The following is a 26,447-nucleotide window of genomic DNA, read 5'->3' on the forward strand; positions in this document are numbered from 1 at the left end:
CTTACTTGCAGGTAGTTTTCTGCTTTTCTGGGTTGTTTTGTTTTGTTTCTCTCTCTCTCTCTCTTTTTTTTAAGGCTTCCTTTTCTAGATTTCCAGATATATCTTCTCTATCAGACACAATATTTTTCATAGTTTTAATTGCTCCCTGAATTTTCTCATTGGTTTCATTTTTCTATGCATTTGTTATCTTCAGTCTTTCAAGTTGAAGGCTTTCCTCAAATATCTGGTGGTCTCTGGCTATCCATTCTTACTTTTAGGAGTGAGACCCCAAACACTGATAGGAAGTAGAGCCTATTGGTTGACAGGCTTCTTTGTTCCTTGATTGAGCTTCAAGTCAACATTTTTATTGAGGAACTTGCCAAATATCCCTATCAGTAATGCTTTTTCTAGAGAAGCTTGGTTTCTCCAGGAACATATCTTCTAATCTCTGCTTCTCCTCCCAACCCCCAGTATTTGAGACCTGCTTGCTAGGATTCTGAGAGCTAGACAGGGAAAGGGGCTGAGGGATCACAGCCATGGAATATACTTTGCCTCATGCCCTGCTTTCCAGTCATCCCCATCTGCCTGCACCTAGTATCCCCAGTACAGGGCTCTCTAATTCCATTAGTAAACTGCCATCTCTCACAGGAAAATACTGATTTTCCACCAGGTTTCCTTATTCCCAACACACAAAGTATCTCCATCTCCAAGCATCTGCAGAAGCTTGTGGTACCATTTCTGAGCCTTTCCAGACTAGTGAGTCCTTATTTCCACAGCAAGTCTTAGGCATCCTTTCCTCACACTGCCAAGCTAGGTGTCTCTTGTCCACTCTCTTTCTACATATTAGGGATAGGATTATTGGTGGTATATAGTTCCCTCAGTGGTGTGGTTTTTCTGTGTTTTAAAATGATTTCTGAAGAGGGGAAAAGGTGTGGGCAGAAAGGTCTCTGAGATGGTGTCCTAGAACAAGAAGTCAGGTGACTCACTTTCTATTGCTTTCTCCGGCTGCTTTTCAGTATTATATTAATATCAGTCCACTTTATATTGTAGTTAATTGGAGCCATTACTTGCTCCCCACTGGGTTGTAAGGTCTCTGACCAGATTCAGTGAGTCTTGGTCATTTTTATATAATTAAATGGGGACTGACGTGATACATTATTATTTAAGTGGGTCATGACATGTTTTCTGAAGATGTAAACTTGTTTCCACAGAATAGGTTGACTAACACTCATGATCCTCTCTTTCTGTTCTACCTGCCAACTATTCTGCAGCAAACCGTGGATTCTCAATTGGGATTGGTGATGTCACACCTGGTCAAGGACTGCTCAAGGCCAAGTATGAGCTGCTGAATGCTGGCTATAAAAAATGTGATGAGTACATCGAAGCCCTAAACACAGGCAAGCTGCAACAGCAACCTGGTTGCACCGCTGAGGAGACTCTGGAGGTGAGTCGGGCCCTGTTGGTGGGTTAGCCACTTTGTATGCATGGGGTTGTGCTGCAAGCCTGAGGAGAAGGTAACAGAGGGGAGGGGGAAGTAAATGCAATGGCTTTAGCCCTAGGGGAGGATCTTCAATCAGATCCTTTACATCCCCAGTAGTTCTCATGTTCTAGGTAGCGAAACATGGCCACCTGTTCACTCGACCACATGGGGCTGCTCTTGTTCTGCCATCACACTTAGACCCTTCTGTAATGGGTACTCCAGCACTTCTGCCCTTTCTGTTTCTAGCATCTTTCAAGGATAGACCGGCAGCCACAGCTCTTTAAATGGATGATCTTTGATGGGACCCCTGGCTGGCTCAGTTGGTAGAACATACCACTCTTGATCACAGGGTTGTAGGTTCAAGCTCCACGTTGGATGTAGAGATTACTTTAAAATCTTCAAAAAACAAAACAAACATCAGCAGGTGGTCTTTGAAAGAAACTTGGACACAGAAGAGGGAAGATTCATGCCTGAGAGTCCCTTGCCTGTCCGCTGCCCCTGTCAGGTTTGAAACTAGGTCAGCTGAGAACTTGACCAGCAAGTGTCAGAATGGGAACGGCCACCAGCCTCTGTGAAGCCCTACGCTCTCTCTCAGCCTGGGTCAGCAGTCTGGTTGTACCAGGATCTTTCCTGGCTCTCTTCTGTCTTCCCTGCAGCCCCTGGCCCAGGGCTTTCACTTACCTAAGTGTGGAAGAAAAGCTTAGCAGTCAGAAGTTTTCTGATGAAAGGGCTTTTTGTGAACTAGAAAGAAAGCAGAGTTGTAAGCGCTATTCTTAGCTCATTCTTAATCTCACTGTGTCTTTTTTTTTTTTTTTTTTTTTTTTTTTTTTTTTATGATAGAGAGAGACAGAGGCAGAGACACAGGCAGAGGGAGAAGCAGGCTCCATGCACCGGGAGCCTGACGTGGGATTCGATCCCGGGTCTCCAGGATCGTGCCCTGGGCCAAAGGCAGGCGCCAAACCGCTGCGCCACCCAGGGATCCCTAGCATTTGTTTTTTTTTTTAATTTTTTAATTTATTTATGATAGGCACACAGTGAGAGAGAGAGAGAGGCAGAGACATAGGCAGAGGGAGAAGCAGGCTCCATGCACCGAGAGCCCGACGTGGGATTCGATCCCGGGTCTTCAGGATCGCGCCCTGGGCCAAAGGCAGGCGCTAAACCGCTGCACCACCCAGGGATCCCTAGCATTTGTTTTTTTTTTTAATTTTTTAATTTATTTATGATAGGCACACAGTGAGAGAGAGAGAGAGGCAGAGACATAGGCAGAGGGAGAAGCAGGCTCCATGCACCGAGAGCCCGACGTGGGATTCGATCCCGGGTCTTCAGGATCGCGCCCTGGGCCAAAGGCAGGCGCTAAACCGCTGCACCACCCAGGGATCCCCCCCTAGCATTTGGTTTTAATGGAACTGTGGCCCTTCACTGATTCAGCACCTTAAATTGTGAATTGAAAAAGGACAGTCTGTGGAAGAGCTCATGGACTAGAATATTCTTGTAGAGTCTCCTTATCACATGCTCAATTTATGGGAATTCATGTGTGTGCTTGAAAAGTGAAAAACAAGCGGTAAATGTTATATATAGTTCAAGCCATTCTGCTTTACCATGTGCTACACATTACCTTACTTCATGCGCGGATTTAGGCAGATGTTTGTGTATAAAGTGATACACGTACACACGTATTGTGGTATAGGGCGCTATATACAAAACCATTTGCATTCTATCTCGTGGGTCATTTATTTATTTATTTTTTCCTCATGGGTCATTTAAAGGATTTAAAAAATAAAGATGTTTCAAGGTTTTATTACTAATAAAACCTTTTTTTTTACCTTAAACACTGGTTTTAGAACCTTGTGGAAGATATGGGTCTTTATAGATAAGCCATATTGGTTTTCAGAAGCTCAAAAATCTGTCTTTTGGAAATCTGACATCTGGCTTAAATTTTTTCAAATTTCATTAAATGTCAGCTTAACCATGGATAAGCGGCAGAGTCCCCATGCACCTCCCTCCCCCCCCCCCCCCCCCCCCCCGCCACCTGTCCCCCAGGCTCTGATCCTGAAGGAGCTATCTGTGATAAGAGACCATGCTGGCAGCGCCTGCCTCCGGGAGCTGGATAAGAGCAACAGCCCGCTCACCATGGCTCTGTGCGGGTCCAAAGGTGAGTGCTTCTCTGGCTGTGCTGAGGGGGCTGGCCGGTTTTGTTCCAGGAAGTGGCAGGCATCAGAACTTCAGACCTGTCATTTATAAGAGCATATCTTTTTATTTTTTTAAAAAAGATTTATTTATTTATTCATTCAGAGAGAGCAAAGAGAGAGGCAGAGACATAGGCCGAGGGAGAAGCAGGCTCCATCCATGCAGGAAGCCTGATGTGGGACTGGATCCTGGGTCTCCAGGATCACACCCTGGGCTGTAGGCGGCGCTAAAGCCACCGGGGCTGCCTGAGCATATCTATTTAAATCACATGTATAGAAAAAGACTTATTTCCATTTTAGTAATTTAACTCCTTTGGAGGAATTTGCATAATATATGTGGATTTCTGAGCTCAGGGGTGCTTCAAGCAAACTTGGATCTCATTTTTTAAAAACTTTCTGAATTAATTAGTATATTTATTTAGTGATGTGGCAAAACAGTTTAATTTCATAGTTATTTAGGCACTAGGCTTCGTGGTACTGCTCTCAGATTCAGAACCTCCATGCTTCTCTCTCTGTAAATTTTTTTTGCCAAATAATGCCTAGGTTTGCTGCTTTTCCCCCTAATATTCTTCCTGCTCCTGGTATACATATATCCCCCCTCATTCCTGTGTCCTTCCTTCCCCCTCTTCCACTTACTTTGGAATTCCTCTCCAGCCCCTTTTATGTCCAAATCGGAGTGCCTTCCTAAAGGTCAGCCTGGTTGTGGGCTGCCCTGCCCTGTGGTATTTCCTCCACCCCCCCTCACCCCCCAAGTGCTGGCTCCCTGCTGAGCACCGCCAGCCCTCCTCCAGCCTTTGTTCTGTTATGGAGGGCCCTAGCCCGTGGTGTTCTCATTCTGGCCCTTCCTGTCCCTAGACTGTGAGCCTGCTATGTTGTGTTTCTGCTTTATCCTACAGACCTGCTCATACTTGGGTTAATGTTACTTTGGTTAATGAACATTACATTCCTGAACTGTTTCCCCAGGTTCTTTCATTAACATATCACAGATGATTGCCTGTGTGGGACAGCAGGCCATCAGTGGCTCTCGAGTGCCAGATGGCTTTGAAAACAGGTCGTTGCCTCACTTTGAGAAACACTCAAAGGTAAGTGTAGTGGCTCATACAGAACTTTGAAGGGCGACCAACGGCACTCGAGAGTGACCAGAGCCGGTGCCCCCAACTGAGCCGCTCCTAGAGGGGGTGTGTAAGGGCAGGGCTGCTCAGGGGTCTTCCCTCGTCATCCCAGACTGAGTCACGTAGGAGCCTTGGTAGACCTGCAGCTATAAAACTGGATCAGTGCCCACTTCTGAGTTTTCTCTCCAAGGAGGAAGATTTCAGGGTCCTAGCCACCTTACATTCAGTAATTAAAATGTAAGGTTATCTCATGCATGATCAATCTGTATGCTTATTTGGGGGGCACTGACATCAAAGTTTGGGGATTTAAAAATAATGATAAGAGAAACCACCCTAAAACCACCAAGAAATTCCAGATTCTCCTCTCAACTTCTCAAACTCAGTTGTTTTATTTGTTTGTTTGTTTGTTTGTAGGGTGGAGGGTGGAGGGAGCAGAGTGGGGGGGCACAGGGAGAGGGAGAATCTTAAGCAGGCTCTGCATGCAGCACAGAGCCTGATTCAGGGCTCGATCTCACAACCCTGAGATCATGATCTAGGCCGAAATCAAGAGGAAGACAATCAACTGAGCCACCCAGGTACCCCTCAAATTCAGTTTTTAAATGACCTCTGGGTTTCATTGGCTCTGGGGGCTTGAGCACTAGTGTAAGCAGAGACAGACAAAGATAGACACATCTGTGCTGGGCTTTCTCTGGAATTCAGGGGCAGACAACTGTTCTAGTTGAGGAACTTAAAGTAGGTTTGGTCACTCAGATTCTGGATTGGGAGTTCTTATTCCCATTAAAGCACAGATGCCCCAGCTGCCCCTGTCCCATAGCACTGCGGGGTTTCCGTCCAGCCCCTCCCAGGGAGACAGGACTGCTGTACTGAGAGTGAATAGGTACTCTCTGTATCCACACAGCCTCAGGAACATTTTACGGTCTCTGCCCAAGATCAGAATTCACTAGAAGTCAGACAGCCAAGTGGTCACTGGAATGGTGCCTGCCGTGCCTGTCAGGCTCACAGGTCTAAGGGAGCCTGACTGGTGGAGGGGAGAGGCTGGGGGCATCCAGACTTCTTGGTCCACTTGCCTGCTGCCACCACCAGCAACAGCCCTGACTGGGACCCCACCCTCCCTTGTCTCTGGGCAGGATAGCATATGCCAAGCTGTTCTCATTTAGGACAGGGCATGTAAAGTCTGCCCTTTCACTAGAGCACTTTGACCAGATATTTATAACCTAAAGGTGGGGCATTCTTTGATTTGAATGGGGTTTGAGGTTGTGGGCGTTAAAGGGGTTTCTTTTTTTGTCTGATTTTTCTCTTTTTTCCCCCACCCCTCTTTAGCTCCCAGCTGCCAAAGGCTTTGTGGCAAATAGCTTTTATTCCGGCTTGACACCAACAGAGTTTTTCTTCCACACAATGGCTGGCCGGGAAGGTCTCGTCGACACAGCTGTAAAGACAGCAGAAACAGGGTACATGCAGGTAATTGGAGAAAATGTAGGCCATTCACAACGGAGCAGGACAGGGTTCTGAGGATTTTGACTGCAGAGTGTTTACATATTTTGTACTTGAGCTGTAATGTATCGGGTCTTAGTATTTAAAAGGGAAAATTGAGAGAGGTGGGTGCCCTAGAAATAAGCAACATAAAAAGGTAACATGTTCGCTTCATCTCGTGTGCCTCGGGCCAGAACCACACACACCAAAGCTCTACTGAGAACATGGACTGGAAGTGCATTCAGGGACACGTCATTGAGCCTCACTGGGCCTCTGTGTCCTCATACATGAAGATGGGGATGACAGTACCTCCCAGTCACTGAGAGGACTCTGCTTCTCACTAGGCAACTCTTTGACCCATTATTAGTATAATTTTAACTGACACCAAGATATTACTCCAGTGCCCACAGGAGGGCTTGGCCACTTGGAGGAATGGCTCTTTCTCTATTGTTTGCACAGTTCCAGGATAATAGGCTCAGGGAGCCAGAATGAAACCAGAGGGCTTCCCAATGCCTATGTTTCTCCAACTGCCATAAAAATACCCCTAATGGCAGAGGAGTGAGAACACATCCTGACTTTGTTCTTCCATAAGACCACAAGCAAAGGATTTCTTTTCTTTCTCTATCATTTTCTACTGTTCTCTGTGTTTGTTTTTACATTTTTTCAATGTTTTTGTCTTGTAACACGAGGTGAAGTTAAATCTCACAATTGCTGGCCCATGCACTCACTGCAGCTTTGTGTCCCCTTTCTCCTCACTGGACCCCAGTTTGAAAAGCACAGCCCTTTGCAGACTGGGAGAGCAGGACTGATAAACCAGAGATGTGAGTGAGTGAGTGAGCCAGAACAAACAAGGTTAATGAGGGTGGGAGCGGACTTGAGTCCATAGACTGCAATTTCCATAATCTCTTCTGTACGTGTGTATTTTCATCGATACTTCTCTTTTCATTATCTTGGGATGGGAAATTGCCCTTCAGTTTTGGAGTGTGCTGCTTTTGTCAGAAACCCAACAGACTATGAAGTGCTTTTTACCACTCTTGCCAGAATGTCTTGACTTCATTTTTTTGACTTTACCTATTTGAAGTAGAGAGAGTGACTTTCCCAGAGCAGTGTGTTAACCTAGAACAAATTTGTTCAGGCATGAGGGATTTTTGTTTTGAAGTTGCCTAGAGGAAGATTTCTCTAATTCACTGAACCACCATTGCTGGCTGGAGTGTTCTGCTAGTGGAAGGTTCTCCCTAAGCAGATTTGAGAAATGACTGCTGCCTGCTGGTTCAGACACAATGCTGTCCCTGTTCTCTCTTCTTCCCCCTGTGTCCCAGAAGAGGGCCTGCACCTGATCCTCTGTAATTCATATTGAAGTCCACAGGGGTCCTGGATTAAGTTGTGTTTAGAAATGCAAAGCCATTGCATTAATTTATACCGTAGGGAGAAAGAGGGAAGGCAAAACAACCTAGGATAACAGCTAGTATTTGCAGAGTCCTTTGCGGGTCATGGGGCTTAAATAAATAGCATGTATTCTAAAATACACTAAAGTGTGTGGAAGGGGCGGTGGGCAGAGGGGGGTAGCTGGATGACAGGCACTGAGGAGGGCACTTGATGGGATGAGCACTGGGTGTTATATGTTGACAAATGGAATTTAAATTTTTTTTTAAATGTACTAAAGTGCAAGATGTTGGAACATATTCTAGATCCCCCTGCACAGGCTGTCCGGCCACTTTTGGGCTTGTTATTTTGTGTGTCAGGGGACTCTTTTTAAAGAAATTTCTAATAAAATGTTTTAATAGGCGAAAGTACCTTGGAAATACTTTGAATAGGTGTAATAACCTTGAATGTTAGCATTGCAGATCCCATCCTCTGCATATGACTAGTCTTCTCAAAGAGGCTGAGCATTTGTTTCCTCTCCTTCTTTTCCTTTAGAGAAGGCTTGTCAAGTCCCTTGAAGATCTTTGTTCACAGTATGACCTGACAGTCCGAAGCTCTACGGGTGATATTATCCAGTTCATTTATGGGGAGATGGCTTGGATCCTGCAGCAATGGAGGGAAAAGATGAACCATTAGAGTTCAAAAGAGTTCTGGACAACATCAAAGTAAGATTTAGTGTTATATCTGGGGTTAGAGTGTTTCTGAAGACGTGTGTTTAGAATGGAGGTGTCGGGATCCCTGGGTGGCGCAGCGGTTTGGCGCCTGCCTTTGGCCCAGGGCACGATCCTGGAGACCCGGGATCGAGTCCCACGTCGGGCTTCCGGTGCATGGAGCCTGCTTCTCCCTCTGCCTGTGTCTCTGCCCCTCTCTCTCTCTCTGTGACCATCATGAATAAATAAAAAATTAAAAAAAAATAGAATGGAGGTGTCCTTTGGAGCTTCAGACACAGTTAATGCCTCAGTTGTATCTACCTAGGCACTGGGTTAGTATTTTTCTTTTTGTGTTATTCTGTGTAATTTTCCCAAATATTAAAGGAAGGTATTTTTTCAGTTTCAAAGTCTAGCATTGGTAGTGACTGAATGCACAGAAGAGGGCTTTGGGTTTCTTTCTGTCTAGTGAAGCATGTTACAGTCCAGTGTTAAAAATCATGGGTATTGAAAAGCAAGCTTTACTTTAAACTTTTACTAAAGCACATACTTAACTAGGAGATATAATTTAGAACAACCTTTTCAGAAGGTAGCTTGACAATACTGATCTGAATTTAAATGTGTGTCTTTTGACCCGGTAGTTCCACTTACAGAAATTTGCATTACAGAAATTATCTAAATGTGCCAAAAATGTTTTTCCAGCATCATTTATAGTAAAGGCAAACCATCAGTAGAGATCAGATACATAGTGGTTTGTCCATATATTAGGGTAATATGTAGCCATTAAAACTTTGAGAAAAATCCCATGAGCTTGGGGGTGGGAGAGTATTTTCACTCCCGAAATGTTTGGGTGTTTTTAAAAACAACAATACAAGCTTTTAATGCAAATCTGGGGTGAGGTGAAGGCTGAGGAGTAATGGAACAATACCCGCTGTTCCACAAGTCTTTGTGTGAGATGAAGTGGGTTTATCATGTTTCCACTTCCATACTAAAGGTAGAATGTAAAAGACATTTTGAAAGAAAAAAAAATCACGGGTTGGTAAAAGCTTGCTCTTAGAAAAATGATTTTCTTATAAATTATTTCACTTGGTCGCTGCCATACACATCACACTGTCTGTTTTTGATACTCGAGGCAGTCTTCCCGTGTCAGAGCGAGCCTGCACTAAGTAAAAATGAACTGGTCCTGACCACTGAATCAATCATGAAGAAGACTGAGTTCCTCTGCTGCCAGGACAGCTTCCTGCAGGTGAGTTCTGCCCCTGGTGGGCACACCCAGCCTGGCCATCACCAAGAGATTGTTGCCAAATGCCAGCAGGTGGATTTTATGAGCAAGAGGTGGGAGAGAGAGGGTGTTATGGGTGTTTCTTCGTTAAAAATATCAGGACTGGCCCAGGCAAAATGTCACCAGCCAACATGAAGAATTTATGTCATGTCTTTCCCAGTATATGTCTCTCACCCAAGCGTCTCCCTGCTAGAATAAAAATAATTGCTTTAGAGAACTGAATTTTTTTTAACCTTGTCCCTATCAGCCCCTTTACCTACTTCCCCATCTCGAGGGACCAGTCCTTCCCACAGTCATTGTGAATCCTAGTGATTTTTTCTAGTGATGGTATTTTATTTGTAGTTTTAGTTTTTAAAGATTCTATTTGTAAGTAATCTCGACACCAACACAAGGCTCAAAACTCATAACCCAGAGATGAAGCGTCATGTGCACTACCCACAGAGCCAACCAGGCGCCCCTATCGGTGGTGCTTTAAATAGCTCTCCCTGTGATCATAGTGTGGATCGGAAGTTCATGGAGTCAGCCAGACCGCCTCCTCCTTCCAGGGAGCTGTTACCTTGATAGTCTCTGAAGGTTTTTTATTTTGTTGGTTTTTTGTTTTTTGAATTTTGCTGACCTACTCAAGCAGCTCTTTCCTGTTTATAATCGTGGTTATGATCAAAAGCAGAGAAATACAGAAACCAGTCAATGGTTGCCTTTGTGTACCAATCAGTGACTCAGTGCAGCACAAAATCGGCAGGAATCTGTCCCTTTCATATATCAAAAATGATCAAAAATGACAGCAGTAAAGTGAGACTTCAGTAAAAATGTTTTAGTTAAGGAAGCTCATGACTCTTTTCATAAGTTGAAGTATGAAAGGGGAAAGAGACTTTTCCGGATTTTATTAAGTTTAAAATCCACACTATGGGCTGAGTGCCTTTGTTTTGTTTTTACAGATTTTCTTACTCTTTTCTTTTTAAACAAATGAGAATTGTGATTTGGTTTTTATACATGATTATATTCACTTACTCACTTTTCTGTTTATCCTCAAAGACCTTAACTGAGACAGGCTATGAGAAATATAACGAGGTACCGCCCTGAGCATGCTGGGAATGCTGAGCATAGGGGTGAAGTGTGCAGCAGTCCGGCTGTTGGCCAGCCCCAGACTCCACAGGCTCTGTCCCACTTCTGGCACACGTGGCTTTCCCATTCGTCATTCTGGCTCCTTTCTTGCCTTTGACAGGGTTTAACGAGTACCCCCCTGACCAGCAGCGTGTGCTTCCTCAGCAAGTACTCCTTCTAGCCCTCAATACATGTCACACGCCCCATGGGTCCTGGGGACACAAAGATGATTAAATGTTTCCATGCCTTCCAGGGGCTCACAATCTAATGAACTCAGGTCCAAAATCCAGTGGCCAGAACAGATTTGTCTGAGCCCCTTCTGTGTTCTCCAGCTCCAGCCTGTGCCAGAGCCAAGGCCCGCCAGAGGCCACTGCCCATGCTCACAGATGTGCTGTGGACTGAGTGTGAGAACTTAACTGCTGGTTAACCGTGTGATTAATAGCCTGCCAGTTGCTATTTTGTGAGTTCTTTTTAGTATGCATGGGTTTATTCAACTGAATTCTTAGTAGCTTATTTCAGTTTTTATTTCTATACAGTGAGTTTGGTTTTTTTTTAACCTAGTTTTCAGAAAATCAGCCCTAACTTTTGTGTAGGGAAAGTTGTTCCTTTCAGCAAAGCCACTAGAAGCATGTCCATTAGGTTGGTAGCTAAATGACCTCATTTCCAGTGCCTGAGCTGGGGAATGGTTTTAGGTGCGTGGTCTTTGACTCTTGCCTGCGGAGTTCCTCAGATGAAAATCCCCTGGCTTCACACCACCAGAGGCTCTCACTCTGGTTGCGCTGGGCCAGCAGTGGGGCAGCCTTTCACAGCTGGCAGTCAGCAGCTGGCCCTGAAGGACACAACTGCAGCCAGACGAGTAGGCTGGGGGAGGAAATCACTCATGTGAAAGAGGCTCTTTGCACTGAATGATGCAGAGGGAAAATGAGGCAGCCGCAGGTACGAGTGCCTTTGAGCATTCCTGCTGTTGAGCAGAGCCGCGCCAGGAGAGATTGTTGCACTGCCTTCTGCGGTCTGGTTCCCACCTCTGGTTTGCAGTCACTGACTAAAAGTGTACTCTCAACCTCACAATCAGTAAGTAAACCGGAGAGCTTAGCTTCTCTTTGAGAAGAGTTTCTTGAAAACTTTTAAGATCTCGTAAATCAATAAAAAGTCCTTTCTGTGTAGATTGATGACTAAAGGGCATAGTACCCCTCACACGTATTCCACACTTTCTCAAGGAGAAGGAAGAGAGTTGGCCCACGAGCAGTCATCATGAGAGAGCCACGTTCATGCACAAGAGATAGCCAGAGTATGATGGACCTCGAGCAGCCCCTTGGTTATCTGGGCTCCAAGGAGACAGAAAGTGCCAGTGGGCGGCAAAGATGATATTGCATGAACCCCTGTCCAGGAGCAGTCCTCAGAGAAAACATCTGACTTCACGGAGAGGCCCATTGCCTTGGCCAAGCCCATGACCTCCCTGAGCCCCTCAGTGCCCACTGCTCTAGAGCAATGGGGTTAATGCCGCGCCTCCTCACAGAGAGGCCTCACTCTGCCAGGCAGCAGCTGACTGGGAAGGGCCCATGAGCCAGGGACCATGTGGATAATGCTAAGGCTATTTAAAATAAGAACATTAAATATTAGGGTTTTTTTGCTTTCAGAAAATACAGTAGCTAGAAATTGCTAGGTGGTCTGTGGGAGGCTAAAGAGACTTATTTTTGCAAGGTTAAGATAGAACTGGGCTCTCCTAAGTTTTAAGCTCTCTGGATGTCCATCAGATTTTACTTTTGCAAGAATGGGCTTCTGATTCCATCTGCTTTAAAATATTTGTTTCAAAAAAAAAATTGTTTCAGACAAAGCACATTTTCAGCTCTGTGATATAGACTGAGTAGACTTTGGGTAGGGGACATGTTGGTCTTCTTTTCAGGGTCTCTCAGCCTGCCTTGGAATCAAGAAACAGGACTTCGTGAAGCTTTACAGCCACCACAATATGCCCTTGGGCTGTCTGCGTATGTAGATCTGCCCTCAGCCAGCCACATAGGGCAGCTGGGTGCCTGTAGCGGCATTCAAGAGTGACAGTTAAGCTCACTGCCCCTGCTATTTGCCCAAAGTCAATGAGGAAAATTATATTCCCAGGATAGCGGTTGAGGTGAAGTGTGGTCTACTCACTCTTTCCCATATTCTCAAAAATAACCCTGGATCGAACTAGAGTGGCAGATTGCCAGCCCCTAGGCCTCTGTCACAGTGGCCTCCAAAGACCTGGTGTCACTGTATAGCGTGTGCCATCCACTCACCTGGAAGTACACTTAGAGTCAGTATCACAGCGCTTGACATGTGAGCCACTGGGAGCAAGGCTTTGATGGGCATAGCTCACTAAAGGCCATCACCCCTTCTGTGAGTTCTCCTTGAGTGCTGGTTAATCTGGTTCTAGATCCTGGTTCTAACGGGGCCCATAGGCCTGCTTTTAGGCAGAGATACGTCACAAATTATATAACAAATAGATTTTCCCCCTTTGAACAGTTGCCAGAAAACATAGGTCTGTGGCCTCCGACCTTGCCCTGTGCTTCCTCCACATGATGTCCTTGTCACCTTCCTTGCTACCATCCCGGGCTTAGAGTGCTACTCTGAAATACAGAGAGGACCACAGACACACACTGGTTTCTTCTTCCCAGCCTGGTTTCCAGGAATTCTTACGAATTGTTGGGAAGTGAAAGTGAGACCGGGGGGTTGGGGTGATGGCAGAGGTTGAGGGTCAGAGAGACAACAAGAAGCAGGGATTTGGGAGTGTCTTCTCTGAAATGAAGGCAAGCTGAAACCACGGGGTTTTTCTGTTAGTTTGTTTAGTTTTGTTTTTTAAGATTTATTTATTTATTCATGAGAGACACAGGCAGAGGGAGAAGCAGGCTTCCCGCAGGGAGCCCAGTATGGGACTCAATCCTGGGACTCTGGGATCACACCCGGAGCTGAAGGCAGACGCTCAACCACTGAGCCACCCAGGCATCCTGAAACCACACATTTGTATATATTCTGTACAAAGCTATGCTTTAGCTTGCACTTAAATTGACCATAACTTCAGAAGAAAGCCTCAAAGGTAAGCCCGTTTAGACGGCAGGTTTGTAAGTGTACAGTTGCAGCTGTTCCGAGCTGGGTGAATGCGGGTGTCAGGGGTGCTCAGAGAGCAGTGGAGAAAGCGGCTGTGTCGGGCTCCTGGCGGCACTCCTGCTGGCTGTGCAGGGGGCCACACGGAACGGGCAGGGCTGTCACCAGCCATCTCAAAACTGGCAGGCTCACCACATTCCCAAAGTTTGTGAAACAAACAGCCACCCACACCCCCAAGAAATACACAACTGATGTTTGCTGTGTAATCTTGCAGGAAATAAAAAATTTCGTTAAGGGCATTTCTGAGAAGATCAAGAAGACCAGAGATAAATACGGCATCAATGACAATGGCACAACAGAGGTAACGCTTGTCTTCCCCGACCGGCTCAGGTGCCCTCCTGGGCTCAGATACCTCGGCCTGACTCTGCACTTGGTTTCTGTCCCTCCAGCCCCGTGTGTTGTACCAGTTGGACCGGATCACCCCCACCCAAATCGAAAAGTTCCTGGAGACCTGCAGGGACAAGTACATGAGGTACAGATGCCAATTTTCTTAGACTGCCAGGCGGTCTCAGGGGGCTCCTGTCCTTCCCCTTCCCCACTGGAGTTCAGTCCTGCCCCAGCACCGCCAGCCACTGCCAGCATTTAAGCAGGGTCTTTCACCTCTGCTTAGGGCTCCAGTGGGGAGGCAGGCTGGAGGCTCCGGGATGTGGAAACAAGTGCGAGGACACTTCTGAGTTTCCTCCCCTCATGGAGTAACCACCAGTATATTTGGCCAGTGCCGGCTGCTCCGTCAGCAACATTTGTTAGCAGAGCTCTGGAGCGTCTCCAGGCAGTCGATGTTTAAGCCCAGACCACAAGTAGCGCATCAGTGTTTGTTGTTGGACCCGTCGACTATTGCGCCCCGTGGCCCGCGCCCCCCCCCCCCCCCCGTTTGCACCTCTGGCTGTTCTGTGCCAGGTTCTTCCTGTCACAAGCACAGCCTGCCTCAGAGCGTATTCCCTCTTGACTCTGATGACACCTGCGGTTTTTTTTTTTTTTGGCAAGGAGAGAACCAGCAGCCTCTTCCCGACAGTCTTGCAGAACTATTCTTCTGTATGCTTACCTTCTAGGGCGCAGATGGAGCCAGGTTCTGCGGTGGGCGCGCTGTGTGCCCAGAGCATTGGCGAGCCGGGCACCCAGATGACCCTGAAGACTTTCCACTTTGCAGGCGTGGCCTCCATGAACATCACCCTGGGCGTGCCCCGGATCAAAGAGATCATCAATGCTTCCAAGGCCATCAGGTGCCCGTCTCCATCTCCCTTTTGTTCCTGTGCCGCCTGTCGTGGGTTTCTCTTACGACGCGTACTCTGCTGGGCAGTCCTCTAAACTCTGGTGGCATGCTCGCCTTAAACAGATCTGGGGTTTTAAAGAGAAGTCAAAACTGGGTACCGTCAGAAGTGAGGCAGTGGTTCTTTATGGCTACAGGTAACATGAAAGAAACATAAAAACTGGAAAGGCCATATCAATACGTCTGCATAGATTTAAACTTCAGATGTTATCATTCCCAGCCGAAGCCTGACTGGAGAGTCTGTCATTTGGCCATAGTCTGTGACTCCCTAGTGATTTTGTGGTAGGGTTTGTAGGTCATCTGAGACTAGAAAAGATAAAAATACATTACAGTGCATTCTGTGACCTAATTGTGAACCACCTGTGATCTGAATCTGCCAGAGTGATTACATATAGCGTTCAATGAAGGAACATGGTGCTTGGATCTAGAGCAGCAACTGTAGGGATCCAGGGTGAAAGTCGTCTCCTTCACTGATGAGTGGGTTGCTTCATGAGTTCTAAATATAGTCTGGCTAAGAGTGTGTGCGAAGCCCCCAGTACGTGTGCTGGGAATGGCAGTCGCTATGCGCATTCGGATTCCAGTAGTGCCTGGACTTCCCCCAGCAGTGGCCTCCCAGCAGGCTCGGGGCTATAAGCACTGCCCCTGTCCTTTCTCAGCACTCCAATCATCACGGCACAGCTGGATAAGGATGACGACGCAGACTACGCCCGCCTCGTGAAGGGCAGAATTGAGAAAACCCTCTTGGGAGAGGTAAGGAGAAATCCTCTTGGTGACACGAACATTGGAGCAGCAGCTGTCAGGCACACGCTCGTACACGCCGGCTGTGGAGGGCTTACCGGGCAGCACGGCCATGTAGCCTGTGCTCTTTGGAAAGGCGAGAGCAACTGTGTAATATTCTGATCTTTTGACATGACAGATTTCGGAGTATATTGAAGAAGTATTTCTTCCAGATGATTGCTTTATCCTCGTCAAGCTCTCCCTGGAACGGATCAGACTTCTGAGACTAGAAGTGAGTCATGTAATTAAATGTGGGCAGGAGATCATCCTCTCTGAGTCCCAAGATGGTCACTGATAACCTGGGGCAGGAGCTAAGTGGGGCATGAGAAGCATTGCAGAGGCTTCACTGGGTTTCTGTTTTATAAGGGTCTGTCGTCGCTTCCCATTCTCTTTCTGAACCTGACCCTGACATACACACTCCCATCTAAAGACACAAGGAGGGGCACCTGGGTGGCTCAGTCTAAGTGGCTGCCTTCAGCTCAGGCCGTGATCCCAGGGTTCTGGGATCGAGTCCTGCATTGGGCTCCCTGCTCAGTGGGAAGTCTGCTTCTCCCTCTTCCTCTGTTCCTCCCCCTGCTTCTGCTTTCTCTTTCTCAAATAAATAAAATTTTAAAATAAAATAAATAAAGACACACAGGAAATTTGTTGTAGTTTTGTGAGGCCGTGATACCCGTTTGCTGTGACACAACATTAGAGGGTCTGGCAGGAGCATAGGGCCGCCTGTGTCTTGCTCATCTGTGAGCGCCCAGCATGAATGTTGTTGGCCAGGTGGACTAGTCTGGCTTAGTATTACTGGTATTCACAGACAGGTAAAGATTCAAAGATTGTCAGCCGTTGTCACAGACTAGCTGAGGCAAGGATGCAAACTGAGTAACTTCCTGGCATCTTCCTCTTCCTCTCAGGCAGTTGACACCCATCCTGGCCACATTGTGTCTCAGCCCATTCCCTCAAGTACCAAGCTTGTGTTGCCCATAGGCTGTGAGTCTAGAATTGAGCGGCCAGGTCTCCAGGTTGGGGGCTTCTGTAGCCCAGCTCTGGCCGCCTGCCTTGTGGCTCTTGTACCAGAAGGACCAGGTTGTATCAAGGAACGTGGCATATGAGCAGTTGGCGGTGAGGTCAGGTAAAGAGGAGGCTTCGCTTACACTTTAAATTGTCCTGCTCTCCAGCCTCCCCGCCTCCTGGAACGGCCTCGGCCCCTGCATGTGTAGCTATGCATGGAACATGCATTTTCAGTGGGGGCAGATCGTTGGGGTAAGGGGAGGTTGTGAAGAATATCTCTTCTGTTTGTAAGTGAGGTAGGTGTACATATGCGGTACATAAGCAAATACACAAAATATCTTCGTATTAAATTTTTATGGTGAGGAATGAGATTAGGGGGAAAAAATGAGGCTTGTCAGGGGGCAATGATGGAAAAAGGCCAAGAAACACTGGAATCAAAGCCTTTGTACCTGTCAGTAATGTCCTGGGCACGTGGCCCATGTCTGGCCACCTTGCAGGTGAACGCTGAGACGGTGCGGTATTCCATCTGCATGTCCAAGCTCCGTGTGAAGCCTGGCGATGTGGCTGTTCACGGCGAGGCTGTGGTGTGTGTCACCCCCAGAGAGAACAGCAAGAGCTCCATGTACTACGTGCTGCAGTTCCTGAAAGAGGATCTCCCCAAGGTGAGACCAAAGTCCCCTCTTGGAGCCCCACCCAGCCTACTGCCTGGAGGTTTGTAGAGGGAAAGGCTGCGTTTACCTCTCGCCCCACTGAATACCCAGGTGTCAGGTGGCCTAAGGACTATGTCACTACGGGGACTTCTGTTTTGCCACATCCCTCTGGAATCAGTCGGGTTTTTCCCATCTTCGCCCTGACGCACCAACTCTGCCTGTTAGATTCTTGTCCGTTCTGTTGGAAAACTGAGGTCGAATGTGTCACAGTCCCCTGATGTTGTGCTTTCTCCCTAATCCCTAATGGCACATGGACACTTATTTAGGTTTGGTTTGTTCCTGATAAACCCCACTGAGAAGCAGGATGGTTAAGGTGACAACCCAGGCATGACATTCCCAGTTCTCACAGCCCGTGTGGTTTCTGAGGCTACCATGGTGGTGGGGCTGTGGGCCCTGCAGGGCCTTGAGATTCCTCTGTCTCCAAGTCCAGGTGGTGGTGCAGGGCATCCCAGAGGTTTCCAGAGCTGTCATCCACATCGACGAGCAGAGCGGAAAGGAGAAGTACAAACTCCTGGTGGAGGGTGATAACCTGCGGGCCGTCATGGCCACCCACGGTGTGAAGGGCACCCGCACCACCTCCAATAATACCTATGAGGTACAGCTCATGGCCAGGGTCACGTCGCGATTGGGCAGAGGAGGACATAGGACTTGGGGCGACAAGCTGGAAGAGGCTGCTTCTACTCACCCTGGCTCTCTGTAGGTGGAGAAAACTTTGGGCATCGAAGCTGCCCGGACAACTATCATCAACGAAATCCAGTACACAATGGTCAACCACGGCATGAGCATTGACAGGAGGCATGTGATGCTGCTGTCTGACCTGATGACCTACAAGGTTCGTGGGGAGGGTGCAGCGTGCTGGGCCGTCTCCCACCTGCCTGGAGCACATACAGCTGTGATAACCACCACTAAAATGGCATAGGATGTCACCATCGCTCAAAAACTTTGATTTTTGACCACCCAGCATGTGGTCGGGTTGGGCCGGGTTTCTGGTGACATTCCAGTATGACACTTGTAACCTCATGGCAGGAGGTGGGATATTATTTTTGTCCTTATTAGAAATGTCATCCTAGAGGCAATCTGGCCATTGCCAAAAGCCCAGGGAGGTCCATGGCAAACCTAGGTGTGTATTTCCTATTGAACCCATTCGTCACGCTTCTGTAGCCATTTCCAGGTGAAGGATAAGTTACCGTGATCTGAAGGGGAAGCTAGCTGGGAAGTGAGGCTGCTCGTTCTCTTTTCCCACGAAACGAATCCATTCCCCGTAGTAGTGCCGTAAGGTTTTCACGAGGCCGCCCCATAGGCACCTGTACCTGAGGATGGACGGATCAGAACCGGGTGGGGCAGTGACCCGTTTCCTCTGCCCTGTAGTAAAGCCTGGCACTTTTAAGTCTGGCTTTCTGGTCTTAGTCTTTTCACATGTATCATGTGACGCAGCGACAATGAGTAGTGGGCATGCGGGTTTTATCCTGTTTCGTTTAACATTATGACTATTTCCTGTGTCACGTGGTTTTTATAAGAATACTTTTTCTTTTGTTTTGGTGTTTTTGTTTTTAAAAGATTTTATTTATTCATGAGAGAGGCAGAGGGAGAAGCAGGCTCCCTGCGGGGAGCCCAATGTGGGACTCAATCCCAGAACCCCGGGATCACGCCCTGAGCCAAAGTCCCCACACTCAACTGCTGAGCCACCCAGGCGTCCCATAGGTATACTTTTTTAAATGATGGTGCAGCGTTTGCTTGAAAGAAAGCACCTACATTTACTTAACTCTTTCCCTACTCTGAGGCTTTTAAATTATTTGAGTGTGGGGTTCTTGGAGCAGTAATAAACATCTGCAGAAGTATTCTCTTTTTTAAAACTTAGGTTCTTTATTCTAGCTCTGATTTTGTGACTCTTCCTTCTGCCAGCATGTGGCTGGGAGTGTGAGGCTCCCTGGAGCCGCTGTCCCAGGGGGATAGGCCGCTGTTGGGGTCCTCTCCAGACCTGAGGCTGACTTGAACAGCTGCTTCGCCCATCTGCGCTTATTCTGTGGAGGGGCTTCAGGGGGTGTGCATACCTCTGGGCCTCTGGGGAGTGTGAGTACCCCCCCTGACTCCTCCCTCCCCGATGCAGGGTGAAGTCCTGGGCATTACGAGGTTCGGCCTGGCCAAGATGAAGGAGAGCGTGCTCATGCTGGCCTCCTTTGAGAAGACGGCTGACCATCTCTTCGATGCTGCCTACTTTGGGCAGAAGGACTCCGTGTGTGGTAGGTTGCGTGTTTCTTGGAGCTTCACTACAAGGCCTTTGTGTTTCACAGCTGAGACCGTGGCTAGGGTTTCCCAGGAGGTGAGGACACTGAGTAGGCACAGCTCTTATATTTTAGGAATAAAGTCACAGATGATGGGATTGGAAGCAAGTGATCTTTTCCCTCCAGAGCCTGGCTGTGGCTCCCTGCACCCCCTCCTCCGTGAGGAGGCTTCTCTGTCAGTACAGGCAGCTTTGGGGCCACAAAGAAAAGATCACCCCTGGGCATCAAGGAGTGTTTCTGGACCTTGGAGTTGACAGCCGCTCGGATCCTGCCCCTGCTGTGTGGTGTCCCTCTGACAGCAGAGGGACAGCATCCAGTGCCCCTGCTGCTGTGACCCCCAAGAAAGAGCCGCCGGGCCCAGCACCGTGCATACACTTACCTCTGCACATCTGTAAGGGACAGGTTTAAACCCTTGCACGAGTAGAACACAGGACTGGCTGGCTTGTGGATGAGTTTCGCCCCACACCGGCCTCCTCCCCACAGCACACAGCACATCTGGGACACCGGCCTGGGAGACGAGTGGTGCCGCTGCCTGGCCAGCTCTTCCTTGGGTCCCAAGCTGAATGCCCACTGTCCTACCCTTTCTCATTGCAAGACCCTGTGGGCCTGAGGTGGGGGTCCATGGGGTGCTCAGCAGCCCATCCCAGGTCACATTCTCATCAGTCCCCAGTAGGGATTCCCAGCCTGATCGCCATCCCCACCACCAGAGCTCCGCTTCCTAGCGGCCATTTCCTGCCTCCTCCCCAAGTCTTACATGGACTTGACCAGCAGGCGGTGGTCAGGTGGAGCCCCCGTCAGGGCACGAACCTCCACTTTGTTCTAAGGTTCTAAGATTAACTATCCTTCCAGAAGGGACACAGGTTGCAAATAGAGGGAAAGAGAAATTGGTCTGCCACTTTTAAGATAATGAGGGTCAGAGGAAAGAAAAGGGAACAGATTAGAACAGGATAACAGGACAAGGCAAAAGTAAGAGTGAGTGTCCTTGACAGTGGGACCAACAGCCAGCCCCGCAGCCCCAGCCACTGCCCCCTGTGTCCACCACTGAGCTCCCTGGGGGCCTGGCACGGTCACCCCCACTCAGAAATCTTCTCGTCCTTTACAGTGTTGTTAACTCCGTGTCAGCCCTCGGTAGGTGTTGGTCTTTAGCTTGGTGCTTTGTCTCTGGTCTCCTGATGCACAAAGCCCAGAACGTAATAGGCAAGCTCTTGCTTATTGGGAGCCGTAAGTCTGATCCAAAGCTGGAGTGGAGTTGGGAGAAACAATCTTCCTCATCACCATACTCCGGTCTCTGTGCAGGGGCCTTGCCTTCCCTCAGGGCTGTGGGTTTCCAAGGCACAGGCGTGCTGTTAAGCCTGACCCAGCCTTGACCCCTGAGCACAGGGAACAAGTTTCTACTGCTGTTTCCAAGGGGGGGATTGGCCTCTACTAGTCAGCCTGTTTGCTTCTCTTCTGGGCCCTAAACTAAGGAAACATTGGGTAGTGAAGTTAGGGCTTCCTGAGCATCACTTGGTGTCCTTGCTGGCTGCGTTTAGTGCTCTTGAAGGCGAGCCTACAGAGCAGCTGTGCTCAGACCGAGAGGAAGCTGCTGGGCAGGGAGCCCCCCGTGTGTTGAAAAGCCATCTAATACCCTGCTTGGTTGGTTTCAGGGGTGTCTGAGTGCATCATCATGGGGATCCCCATGAACATTGGAACTGGGCTCTTCAAGCTGCTGCACAAGGCTGACAGGGACCCAAGCCCTCCCAGGAGACCCCTGATCTTCGACACAAATGAATTCCACATCCCTCTTGTCACATAGTCCAGGGAAGAGGAGACCATTCCTGACCTCGGCAGCTTGTCCCGTCTGGAAAGAGGCCGAGACTGACATCTTGTGCTCCCCACGACAAGGCCTGACATCCCCATTGTGCTGGCAGTCAGAGGAGGCCTCCGTGTCCTCAAGAGCAGCTCACCCAGGCCCCTGATCACACCACAGGGCCTGGTTGGGAGGACTGAGGTTTGTCTGTTTGAAATCCTAGCCCTATAAGGAGGCCCCGGCCAGGCATCTTTACTCATTCTCACCTCACCCTTCCAACCGTCTGCTTTCAGGAGGATCACACCATGACCCAGAGCCAGCTGTAAGCCCCAATACCAGGGCATATCCTTGGTTTTTCTGTTCCTCAGTCAGGTTAGAATCTCTAAACGCAGCCTACTCATGTAAATATTGTCACTGTTATTTATTTGTTCATTTTGAAGAATTTGGAGTTGTTATTATTTTGGCTTTACTTTGAAAGCAAGAAGCTATAGAAACCAAGAAAGCCAGCATTGAAGTATCACTGGAAAAACTGGTTAAGCAGATGCTACCGCCTAGGATTTGTAACCGAGCTGAAACCGTCACGAGCCCAAGCTGCTCTGAAACATCTTTTGCAGACACGTCTGGCCACCCCGTTGTTTTCTGTCTACCTCTGACCTCCACGTGGGGGACCCTGTCTTGTGACAAGAGGGGTCCCATTCTTCCTGGCCGATAGAAGCCTTGCTGGAGTTTGGAGCTCGCGGCAGGGGACTGGCAGTGTGCGTGGAGGTGATGGGTGAGGCTGGTCCAGGCCCCTGCACTGCCTGGGTGGTGACCACACGCCCCTGAGGTATCTGCAGGTGCTGAACTGTGGCCTAAAAAGTGCCCTGGGGGCAGTGGTGGGGTGGGGCCTTCCAGCACACAGGCAGCCAGCCACCAGTTGTAAGGGTTGAAAGGGCCATCAGGACAGGAAGGGAGGAGGCCCACAGGATGGAGAGTCCCCTGAAGCTGGCAGTGTGCCCGCTGGGGAATACCAGGCTCCTGAAAGAGTAGCTCTCCTATAACAGTCGAAAGCACCTATCAGGCTAGGAGGAGAGCCAGCAGGTATCCCAGGATGACCCACAGGGCATGTGATGGGGCTCTGTGCATCAGAGGAAGGAGATGTGCATAGCTCATCCTAGAGAGTGGAAGGAAGGGGTGTGCTGCTGGAGATTGTGATTCTTTGTACTGAATTTGCTCTGTAAGATTGGGCCTGGGTCATGGAGAACTGGTGTGGCTGCCCCCTGTACTCCCTTTGGAGAATGTTCCCTGAAGCCTGCCCCTCCCTTCCCGACCCAGGGCCAAGTCCCACCGCTCTGGCTCTTTCCTCTTCACCAGGGAGCCCTGGAGAACCAAGGCTTTTTAGTTGGGAATGAGATTATAGTGAAAGTGGGGTTTTGACCCTACTTTCTGGCTCCATGCACCTGAGAAGTGCTACTTCTGAAATGACATCACTGATTTCTCTCACCCAGTCCAGCCCCTGGGAGAAACATCAGCCCCAAATGAAGAGATGTGAGTTTATTGTCGAGGGAGAAGATGGTTTGGCTGATAAAGAGGAGGATGTGGGTGCTGGGGGGAGTAGGGAGGCACTCAAGTTGTAGTGCATAGAACCACCGTTTGATTCTTCCGACGTTCTCTAGCTGATTTCCAAAGTTCTGAGTTACAGCTGCTAAGATTCGTGTAACCGTTGGCCCTGGGGTCTGTGTTAGAATGAACACTTTCTCTCCCTTACTGCTGTGATTCTGAATTCAGAATTCCTGACCTCAGTCTTTGGCCATTCTCTGGTTTAAAATTCTATTAAAGTTAGTTTGGTCCTGTGATCTCCCTGCATACATGAGGTTGACTTAAAAACTTCTCTTAGGGTGAAAAAGTGTCATTTTTCACGTTACACCACCACCGCCGCCACCCAGTATATTTGAACTGAGCTAGCCTGGTTTGCAACCAAGGTTAAGCCTGTTAACAGACCTCTTCAGGGTTGCCACCTGGAACCTCACCACGGGCCTCACTTTTCTCCTACAACCTGCCGAGGACCAGAATGTCATAGCTGCCATCCTGAAAACATGCCGGGGAAGTAACTGCTAGAACACACACGAGAGCCGTGTGAGGGTGGGCTCCGACAGGGGGGAGCACCAGCGCCCACCTTCTTCTGTGTGACACATATTGGAAGTGGGGAGGAGAGCTGGTGTGCGCTGCTGAGAGTAATAAAGATGGTCCCGCCAGGAGCCTCATCCTGCTTGAGCGAGCCCAGGTGAGGTGGTGTGATTGTGCAGCGTGCAGGCACGGGGCACGTGTAGATCAGCGGGTGGCATTCTGGGAACAGAAGGGTCATGTGAAGGAGCGCACCACCCAGCCTGTGACCAGGTGTCCTGCTGGAAGGGTCCTCGTAGTGCTGGCAGCCCTGCTGGGACCATTGTGGGGGCAGCTTTGGCTGGTAGACCTTACTGTGTGTGCCGTCGGAGGGTATTAAAATGCCCGCCGCGCCCCCGCCCCAGGCCAGCCCGGGTGGCTCAGCAGTTTAGTGCTGCCTTCAGCCCAGGGCCTGGTCCTGGAGACCCAGGATCGAGTCCCGCGTTGGGCTCCCTGTGCATGGAGCCTGCTTCTTCCTCTGCCTGTGTCTCTGCTCCTCTCTCTGTGTCTCTCATGAATAAATAAATAAATTCTTTTAATAAAATGCCCCCCAGTGGGATAATCTGCCCTGGAATTGGGCTTTTTTTTTTTAGTTTTTTTAATATTTATTTTGTGGGCAGCCCAGGTTGCTCAGCGGTTTAGCGCCACCTTCAGCCCAGGGCCTGATCCTGGAGACCTGGGATCGAGTCCCATGTCGGGCTCCCTACGGGGAGCCTGCTTCTTCCTTTGCCTGTGTCTCCTCTGTCTCTCTCTGTGTTCCATGAATAAATAATAAAATATTTTAAAAATATATTATTTATTTTGAGAGTAAAGCATGAGCAGTGGGGAAGAGCAGAGGAGGAGGAAGCAGGGAGCCCAACGCCAGGCTCGATCCCAGGACCCCAGGATGATGACCTGACCCAAAGGCAGACACTTAACTGACTGAGCTGCCCAGGCGCCCCTGGCATCGGGCTTTGTGCAAACCCAGAACTGACACACGAGACACAGAGAGCAGTGTCTCCAGAGTAAGCTCAGTACAGGTTGGGACTTCACTCTGGGCCTGTTGGGGGAAGAAATAAGAAAAATACATATAAATTGTCTCATCCATTAGCAAATTTGTATTTCTGACCAGTGATCTCTCCAGTGCTTTGCCTTTTCTACATCTTTGTGTACAAGGAGATTAAAATAGCAATTGACACAGTTACAGCCCCTGCTTGTTCACTTTGGAGGGGGAGACGTTCTGGAGTCTCTCGGTGTCTGTGTTGGAGTCAGATCATGGCACTGTGTTTGTTTCAGGGTTTATCCATGTGTATTCACATTGGCTTATGCCTGATTGAATCTGAAACCATATAATGATTTTTCTTGAGTTTTTGCTGCCACTTGACAGAACTCTGCCTTTTTTATAGGAAAACTGAAAAGAGAACTTACTTTATATATAGGGGTAGCAGTTCATCCTTGTGGGTTGTGAAACAGGGCGGCTGGCGTACGTATGGGCTCTGACTGCTAAAATAATGTCCCCTGCCACCAGCCGGCCTGTTGGGCGCTGGAGGGTCAACAGTGAGTGCCCGCCCCACCCCTGCTGTGTAGCTGATGCAAACTCAGTGGGACACAGTGCAGTGTCTCCTAAGCCTGCGATAGAAGTGCCACCCAGCTAGTAGCATCCGGTGCCTTGCTTACCTGTTCTTCAGCTCATTCAGCTAATACGGGCCTGCTGTGTTCTGGGTACTAAAAGAGCAGGGAGAAAAGGCTAGGGAAAGGGACTGACTGACGGTTGGCAGTCGTGTGGCAGAGGTCCTGAACGTTTTAATTTGAGCCATAAAGTAAATGTGACCTTGTAAGCTGTGGGTAGTAAGACCAAGGTGGCTCAGCGTCTTTATAGAGGTGGATATTGGTGTATTTACTTATATGCGTTTATTAAATAATAAGGTGTCCATCCCATGGCTGGGCCTTTTTTCTCTTTAAAAGAGAGGTAACAGGTGCCTGGGTGGCTCAGCAGTTGAGTGTCTGTCTTCGGCTCAGGTTGTGAACCTGGGGTCCTGGGATGGAGTTCCACGTCGGGCCCCCCACAGGGAGCCTGCTTCTCCCTCTGCCTGTGTCTCTGCCTCTCTCTGTGTTCCTCATGAATAAATACATAAAATCTTTAAAAGCCAATACATACATACATAAAAGAGATTATGTAGCACTTGGGTGGCTCGGTCAGTCTGGCATCTGCCTTGCCTCAGGCTGTGATCCTCGAGCCCCGGGATCCAGCCTCGCAGCCAGCGGGTTCCCCGCTCCGCAGGGAGTCTGCTCCTCCCCCTGCCCCTCCCCATCTCCGCGCTGTCTCTCAGTCTTTAAAAAAATAAGAGAGGTTACCATTTAAAAGTTGTCCGTAAAGACTCTTAAGAACCTGGTTGTACAGAACATGGAAGACTTCTAACTCTGGGAAACGAACTAGGGGTGGTGGAAGGGAGGTGGGCGGGGGGTGGGGGTGTCTGGGTGACGGGCACTGAGGGAGGCGCTTGATGGGATGAGCACTGGGTGTTATTCTGTATGTTGACAAATTGAACACCAATAAAAAATAAATTTATTTAAAAAATAAAAAAAATAACCTGGTCATAAGGGTCACCTCCAGCAACAGACCCCACTCGAGGACAGGTGTTTCCCGGCCATGCGCGCTGAGCCTGATGTCGTCGTCCTGGGGGAATC

At 48.7% G+C, this 26,447-nt stretch overlaps 1 protein-coding gene across 1 annotated transcript in view; it reads left to right on the forward strand.

Annotated features, from left to right (window-relative positions):
• POLR3A (RNA polymerase III subunit A) overlaps window positions 1-26,202 on the forward strand; it is a 51,949-nt gene extending 25,747 nt beyond the window's left edge. The window contains 17 exon segments of the mRNA XM_055325136.1: window positions 1,251-1,423; window positions 3,500-3,611; window positions 4,609-4,727; window positions 6,078-6,215; window positions 8,145-8,232; window positions 8,235-8,314; window positions 9,429-9,542; window positions 14,029-14,115; window positions 14,204-14,286; window positions 14,864-15,034; window positions 15,738-15,831; window positions 15,998-16,090; window positions 17,355-17,519; window positions 17,998-18,162; window positions 18,268-18,399; window positions 19,675-19,807; window positions 21,496-26,202. Coding sequence (XP_055181111.1) covers window positions 1,251-1,423; window positions 3,500-3,611; window positions 4,609-4,727; window positions 6,078-6,215; window positions 8,145-8,232; window positions 8,235-8,314; window positions 9,429-9,542; window positions 14,029-14,115; window positions 14,204-14,286; window positions 14,864-15,034; window positions 15,738-15,831; window positions 15,998-16,090; window positions 17,355-17,519; window positions 17,998-18,162; window positions 18,268-18,399; window positions 19,675-19,807; window positions 21,496-21,644 — 2,096 coding nt within the window. The 3' untranslated portion in view covers window positions 21,645-26,202.
• The last annotated feature ends 245 nt before the right edge of the window (window positions 26,203-26,447 follow it).

Source organism: Nyctereutes procyonoides, unplaced genomic scaffold (genome assembly GCF_905146905.1).
Source record: "Nyctereutes procyonoides isolate TBG_1078 unplaced genomic scaffold, NYPRO_anot_genome, whole genome shotgun sequence".
NCBI lineage: Eukaryota > Metazoa > Chordata > Mammalia > Carnivora > Canidae > Nyctereutes > Nyctereutes procyonoides.